General features: G+C 32.1%; 2 protein-coding genes across 2 annotated transcripts; one reads left to right on the forward strand and one right to left on the reverse strand.

The window, feature by feature from the left end:
• On the forward strand, positions 1,842–5,517 carry LOC107613320 (probable galacturonosyltransferase 12). The gene is made up of 6 exons (XM_016315267.2): positions 1,842–2,398; positions 3,146–3,201; positions 3,308–3,463; positions 3,598–4,188; positions 4,336–4,638; positions 4,775–5,517. Exons 1-6 carry the CDS (start codon positions 2,185–2,187, stop codon positions 5,057–5,059), a joined length of 1,605 nt encoding a protein of 534 aa, XP_016170753.1. The 5' UTR covers positions 1,842–2,184; the 3' UTR covers positions 5,060–5,517.
• On the reverse strand, positions 4,850–6,982 carry LOC107613321. Its single transcript, XM_016315268.2, has 2 exons — positions 5,743–6,982; positions 4,850–4,984 (listed from the first exon to the last, which is right to left on the reverse strand). Exon 1 carries the CDS (start codon positions 6,734–6,736, stop codon positions 5,819–5,821), a length of 918 nt encoding a protein of 305 aa, XP_016170754.1. The 5' UTR covers positions 6,737–6,982; the 3' UTR covers positions 4,850–4,984; positions 5,743–5,818.

Raw genomic sequence — 8,012 nt, forward strand, 5'->3', positions numbered from 1 at the left:
TAAAATATTAGAATTATTAATTAACTGAAATATAAAAAAGAACAATAATAATTACTAAAAAGATATAAAATAAAATATTAAAATTATTAACAAATCTCAACATAATTAACCACTAAATGTTAATTTGCGTATAATTGATTTATAATATTTTTCTGAAAATAAATTGAGAAGAAAGATGTATCACGTCAGCATATTTAGCGTTAAAAATTTAGAATATAAGCCGTTGTAGAATTAGAATTATTAATTATTGATGATCGGCTCATGAAACATAAAAAAAAATCATAATAATTACTAAAAAGTATAAAATAGAATATTAAAAAAATTGACAAATTTTAACATAAATAATAATTAAATATTAATTTATATATGATTAATTATATAATATTTTTCTTATATTATATAGTATTAAAATATGTCATGTCAGCATATTTAATACTAAAATGCAACCTAGTATAAAATAATATAACACCTAAGAATATAATTTATATTAATGGTAAGTTTTAGCTATCAGAAATTTGTTCAAGACCAAAAAATGATAAATAAAACAAAATTATACCTAGCATATACATAAACCCTGCTTTTTAACCTTGAACATTATGCGTACAATTATTATTATTATTAAGTATACATATGAATAAAAAGAAATATTAGGAGGTGTTTTTGTTTTTTCGGGAGGGGGGTGTTTCTACGAATCCTTTTTAAATATTGTTGTTCTTTTGATAGCAGAACAAAACAAAGTTTATGCTTTCTTAATGAAAAACATTATTGTTTGTAATTGTAATAGAATTAGTAACATTTTATTCATGCTCTATTAAATTGAAATGATATATATTTTGGACAATAGTCATAGACTCATAGCATATTTTCCTTTGAATTGGTGAAAATGAATCTTGATAATGATAAGACAGAGAATTTCGTTCCACCAAATAATGCACATTAATAGAGACAAACCAAGAACCATATTATGAATCTACTAGTCAAAGCTGCTTTTACTAATTGCCAATTAACCCTTCAAATATAATAATTTCCCCTAAAGTTCCCTTACCTTGCTATAGAAACGCCACACAAGTCTCTAACTACTTTAAAGTTTAAATCTCAATATGATTCTAAAGGAAACTAAAAAGAAAATTAAAAACGTTTACTGAATTCTCACTCCACCAACCATTCCATTCCATCAACCGCAACATACTAAGACAGAGAAAGAGGGCTAGTCATTTTCCATATAAATAGTACTTTAAAAACTCTTATGTGCTAAAAAGCTTCATGTGATGGCAAACCCAAGCATACAACACCAAACAATAATAAAACAAAATGCTACATATTTATTTTACTGATTTAGTGATTTATTATTAATACTCTCTCCAAATTTATCATACTTTTTACTCTAAATTTTTCACATTAGTTGGAAAATATCAAAATAAAGAAGTTATTATTACAAAATACTATCATTTAATAACCAAATTTATAATATAAATATCACATCTTTTAATCTACTTAACACTATCCAAAGAGTAAAGATAAAAATTAATTTAATTAATATATTAAGATATTATGAACCCAACACAATGTATAGTAAATTTGATTTTGATAAATTGTCAATATAAATCAGTTTTACACGTACATCCAATCACATGGCGCTATATCAATAAAAATAATTACTTTTATATTGATCGCACAAAATGGTCATTCGAAAAAACATACGGATTGAACAACTGTATAAAATATTTTATATTGTAAGTACATCAAAATTAAATTCATAATAAGAAATATATATAAGCTCGTGTTTTGTTCTGCCTCAACTTCCCTCCTTCAAAACCAAGCCAATACATAAAACTTGAACCAAACAGCACCCATTTTTTGTTCCTTCCTCTTAGTCCAATGTCTCTTTCTCCTTAACAACCCCAAGTTCACCTCAAAATTATATAAATATTTATGAAAGAGGCCTCAAACAGCACCATTGACATGCCTGGCCCAAGTGCTAAGCAAGGTTAGGTGCAAGACAGCAACCTTAAACACCATCAAATCCTTTCCTTTTTACAACCATAACCTGACATGGGGTCCTTTGTTCTCCTCCTGAATCATTCATTCATCAAAAGTTGAAGAAGGAGGAGGAAGAACTCATCATATAATAGTTCTTCTTTTTCTGCATTTTTTGGTTTTTTTTGTTGGCACTTTTGGACAACAATGCAGCTTCACATATCACCAAGTTTAAGACATGTAACTGTGCTACCAGGAAAAGGGTTGAAGGAATTCATCAAAGTTAAGATTGCGTCGCGGCGAGTCTCTTATAGGATGCTCTTCTATTCACTCCTGTTCTTCACATTCCTTCTCAGGTTTGTGTTTGTTTTGACATCAGTGGATGGCATTGATGGAGGAGAAACCAAGTGCTCTACCATAGGTACTACTACATTATCACCTTACTCTCTGTTTCTCACGCGCCCGCACGCACGCACATAGATACACACAAAGTACCAAGCATGAACACATGCAGATGCAGTCATGGACAGAGTGAATGTGAAGTTGGATAAGCTTTCAATACTAAATTTATCAAAGCATATTTTTGCTATTATTTTACAAAGCTTTGAATCTTTTGATTATTTTTTAAATAGCTTTTCTATTTGGCTGCATTCCCCTCCTTGAACAAATCATAACCGACTTCTGATTTAATAAAGTTATATTTATATTATAATAGCATTTCTTCTCACATGGAACCTGTATATATTATATAGTATGTCATTTTTTCAAATTTGGATGATGTACTTGGACACTAAATTTTTCTATTTGATCAGTGATTTTATTAATTCACACCTTACCATGTGAGAACTGCAAATCTGTAGTGATATGAGATGCATCACTCATAAAATTCATTTGAGAATTTAAGATATATCTCATATAAAACCACTTTATAGAAGTTATGTTCTTATTAGAAGTACAAAGATTCAAAGTGAACTCTATAATTAGTAAAGTTTAAATTTTGAACTTTTCGGGTTTATTATGAAAAACATGATTATATGCAATCATTGACCTTCTCAAGCAAGTAGAATACCCTTTTTATGCATTACACATGGAAATTATAGTTCTAATAAAGTTGTTTCATTTTGGATTATATATGACATTTTGATTTATTCCAAATCATATTTTGTAGGTTGCTTGGGAAAAAAACTGGGGCCAAAACTTATGGGGAAAAAGACTGAATCAAATGTAAACTCCTAAACTCTTCCAATTATATATATCACAATCTGAATCAAAAGAAAATTATTTGACCTGAATATTTGTTGAGATTGAAAATTATATTTGTTTCTGATAGGTGCCAGAAGTAATATACCAAACATTAGATGCACCCCTTAATAAAGATGAGCTAAAGGGAAGATCTGATATTCCACAGACTTTAGAAGACTTCATGACAGAAGTTAAGAAAGGTGGATTTGATGCCAAGACATTTGCTGTTAAACTCAGAGAAATGGTTCCAATCTCTTACTCTTTCAAATGTTTTTCCAATGTGTTTGGTTTATATAATTTGCAACATATAACTTTTGTTCAAATCAGTATTTGAAACTAGAAAAGCATATTAAATGTAACCAAAGGTGATTTACTTAGGTGACCCTTATGGAACAAAGGACCCGAAATGCAAAAATCCAAGAATATCTATATCGCCATGTAGCATCGAGCAGCATACCAAAACAACTTCACTGCCTTGACTTGAGGCTGGCCAGCGAGCACACCAACAACGCAGCAGCACGGCTTCAGCTACCCTCTGCAGAATTAGTCCCTGCCCTAGTTGACAATTCCTACTTCCACTTTGTCCTTGCCTCAGACAATGTTCTGGCTGCTTCAGTCGTTGCAGCATCGCTTGTCCGCAACTGTTTGCGGCCCCAGAAAGTTGTTCTGCACATAATTACAGATAAAAAGACTTATTATCCCATGCAGGCATGGTTCTCCTTGCACCCTTTATCACCTGCTATAATTGAGGTCAAAGCATTGCATCATTTCGATTGGTTTACAAAGGGTAAGGTGCCTGTGCTGGAAGCAATGGAGAAAGACCAGAAGGTGCGGTCACAGTTTAGAGGAGGATCATCAGCTATAGTAGCAAATACCACTGAGAAGCCACAAGTTATTGCAGCAAAGCTACAAACACTTAGTCCCAAGTATAATTCAGTGATGAACCATATCCGAATACATCTTCCAGAGGTAAGAAGGATAGAATAGGAAGTAAATCTTTCTCTATTCTTTTTTCCTTTTTTCGAATTTTCCCCTCCGGGAAGCTTATAACTGATAAGCCTAATCTGTATTCAACCCTGTGATGCTTATTATTGGCGCAACACATTTTTGTGACAGTTGTTTCCAAGTCTTAACAAGGTGGTCTTCCTCGACGATGACATAGTAATACAAACTGATCTTACGCCTCTGTGGGACATTGACATGAATGGAAAAGTCAATGGAGCAGTAGAAACATGTACTGGAGAAGATAAGTTTGTGATGTCAAAGAGGTTGAAAAGCTATTTGAACTTCTCTCACCCTCTCATATTGAAAAACTTCAATCCCAAGGAGTGCGCCTGGGCTTATGGAATGAACATTTTTGACTTGGAGGCTTGGAGGAAAACCAATATAAGCTTTACATACCACCATTGGGTTGAGCAGGTATATATTTGCAATCTTCCATTCCACCAAAGTAATACTATAGAGTAAATTAAAAGAAACTAGCCAAACTACTTTTGATAGAATTCAAATTTGTCATTTAAATTTGAGATTTCACATTCTTTTTCACTTTATGCAGAATATAAAATCAGACCTGAGCCTGTGGCAGCTAGGCACATTACCTCCTGGGTTGATTGCATTTCATGGCCATGTTCACATTATTGATCCTTTCTGGCATATGCTGGGATTGGGATATCAAGAAGACACAAGTTTTGCTGATGCCGAGAGTGCCGGTGTCATCCATTTCAATGGCAGGGCGAAGCCATGGCTAGACATAGCTTTTCCACAACTGAAGCCATTATGGACTAAATATGTTAACTTTTCGGATAAATTCATCAAGAGCTGTCATATTAAGGCATCATAGCTTATATCTTTGACCAAAAACATGACATTGTTGATGAGTTGAAGAAATGGCATATGCATACAGAGGGAAAAAGAGAAAAATGTGAGAATTCTTCCAAACACAAGGCCTTCTTCCCAGACTAAAGACAACTCAACAATAATACGACACAACGCTTCTTCTTTCACTTTTTCAAGATTTTCTTTTTAACTCACTTTCTTCAGTTGAAAATTCTCAGATTCTTTTCACTTAAATCCATATTGTACGTATGAGTATATCTATAGAAAATATACATATGCATGTATAAAGAGTAAAGACCACAGCTTTTTGTTTTTGGAGGAAACAAACATGTGAGTTCATCATGGTTGGTTAACTTCTGTAAGATAAAGAAATAAATGATCAAAAGTGAACAAGAGAGACAAATGGCAATTAAATCTGATTCTGTTTCTATCAATATACAATGATATATTATATCAAGCTAACAACAGATCTTCTCATCATGTATTTCATATTCAGGAAGTCCTATCTCACTAGCTTGCATTACATGACATAATACCTCATAAGAACATGGATAATTAACTATAATGCAAGCAGAATATCAAGAATTTAAGGGATAACCCTAGTAAGTAATCTGAATTCTCATTCAAAATTGGTGAGTAACTATTACATGCGCATTTCATAACTAAATGAAAATCACAGCAGTGTACCTATATTCACTGAGACACCATATCTCAAACAAACTATCCCAAATTTGAAGACCAATCCTTAATCCTTTCTTCCTCACTACTTTCTTCCTGTCACATTGGATACCAACCCCTTAATGAACTTCGCCGACTTGGTTATCGGCGAATTCATCGCCATCACATTGTACAACACATTCTCAACTTCAACAATGGTTGGCCTGGCCTTGAGTGTTGAAACCAGCTTCATTTCTTCCCCTTCTTCCACAAACACATTCCACTTCTCACCACTCACAACCCCATCTCTCACACACCTAAAAACCACACCTTTTCTCTTGCTCAACAAACCCCTCACCTCTAACCCCATGAAACAATAAATCACTTCAAAGGAATTCACAAACCCAGATAAATCATCATCAAAGTTACCCTCTTCCTCAAATGCCCATTTTGGATTGAACATAACCACAGGCCTAGGGTTAAATGCATCACTCACGGTTCTAACCAGGTCCAACTGTGAAACCTCTGGCACAAAGAACACTGCCACATCAGCAGAATTCAAGATTCTGGGGTCCCTGTTCTGAAGTGAGGGAATGTCAAAGTGTTCAACTTTGGTATCTGATTGGGACTTAAAAGCAGCATTTGCAGCTTCTCTCAATCTAGGGTTAGGCCACAGAACCAAAACCTTAATGGGAGAACCTTTTCTCTTGATGGGTATGTCCCCAAAAACATCAAGGGCGAGTTGGGAAATGGAATCTGGTGAGCCATCAATGAGTGGGATCTCAACCCTGAATTTGGGTTGCTTGAGTTTCTTGAACTTGCCAATTAGTTTTGAGGAGTTGTTGAGGGGCTTCTCCAAGGTTGTTGAAATGGATGTTTTTGCTTGTTGTATGGCCTCATCCTTTGAGTTGGGAGGGTTTGGGGAAGAGAGTGAGGAGTGGATGCATGTTAACGATGATGACGATGGCTTGGAGATTTGGATAGAATGGAAATAATTAGAATTAAGAAAGGATAAAGATGCCATTGCATTGGAAGAGGAAGAGGAAGTGGTTGTCTGAACTCTGAAATCTCAACTCAAGTAAGCAGTATCCAGATAAGATGTTCTGTTCAAAACTTTAAATCACAACCTCAGAACGGTTCGAAATTTCGAAATTTCGAATACTCTATAGACTATAGAGTACAGACTGTGGTGCCGATCAACACTACTTCAACGATTCTGGAATAGGAATTCGACCGGATAACAAACTATAAACGAGTGAATCCAGTAATGGTGAGCGTGGTCCAAATCCAAATCGATCCAAATTGGATTCTATTTTTTATAAATGACTGCATTGGATCGAATTTTGGTTCTACTTTATATTATTATTTAATAAATAGGGTTAACCACAAAAAATTTTCTCGAATTATTTAAATGCTGACAGAAATGTACCTGAATTCTACTATAGACAAAAATACCTTTAAATAATTTAAAAACATAATAACAATATCCAACAGTAAATATATATTTTCAAAAAATGCCTTAGAAATTGAATTTTGATGTGATTTTTTACAAGAATAATTAAAAAAATAAGATATTATTATTCTTAAAATTTGATAATTTTTTTCTAAGTATATATTTTTTTGTGATTTTTTAAAAGTATTATTAGTTGTTAACAAAAAAATTATAAAAAAATATATACACAACGAAAAATCACCAAATTTTAAGGATACTAATATCTCATTTTCTTAATCATGCTTGCAAAAAATTGTACCAAAATTCAATCTCTAATATATTTTTTGAGAAATACATATTTAATGTTAGATAATCTTGCAAAAAAACTAATATTAAATATGTATTTCTTAAAATATACATTAGAGATTGAATTTTGATACAATTTTTTGCAAGCATAATTAAAAAAATGAGATATTATTATTCTTAAAATTTGGTAATTTTTTGTTAAGTATATATTATTTTGTAATTTTTTTAAAGTATTATTGGTTGTTAACAAAAACAATTATAAAAAAATTATATACTTAACAAAAAATCACCAATTTTTATGTATAATAATATATTATTTTTATAATCATGCTTATAAAAAATTGCATTAAAATTCAATTTCTAAGGTACTTTTTGAAAATATTGACCGTTGGTTATTTAAAATTTGATGTTGAGATTTGTTATATATATTTAATTTTTTTAATTTACAAAATCATAAATCCAATCCAATTCAAATCGCTTGAAATTGGATTGGATCGGATCAGATTTTTTTAAAAAATCATCCAATCCAAACCACACCGCAAGTAAAATTAGTGTTCAGATC

The sequence above is a fragment of the Arachis ipaensis genome, chromosome B08, assembly GCF_000816755.2.
Source record: "Arachis ipaensis cultivar K30076 chromosome B08, Araip1.1, whole genome shotgun sequence".
NCBI classification, from domain to species: domain Eukaryota; kingdom Viridiplantae; phylum Streptophyta; class Magnoliopsida; order Fabales; family Fabaceae; genus Arachis; species Arachis ipaensis.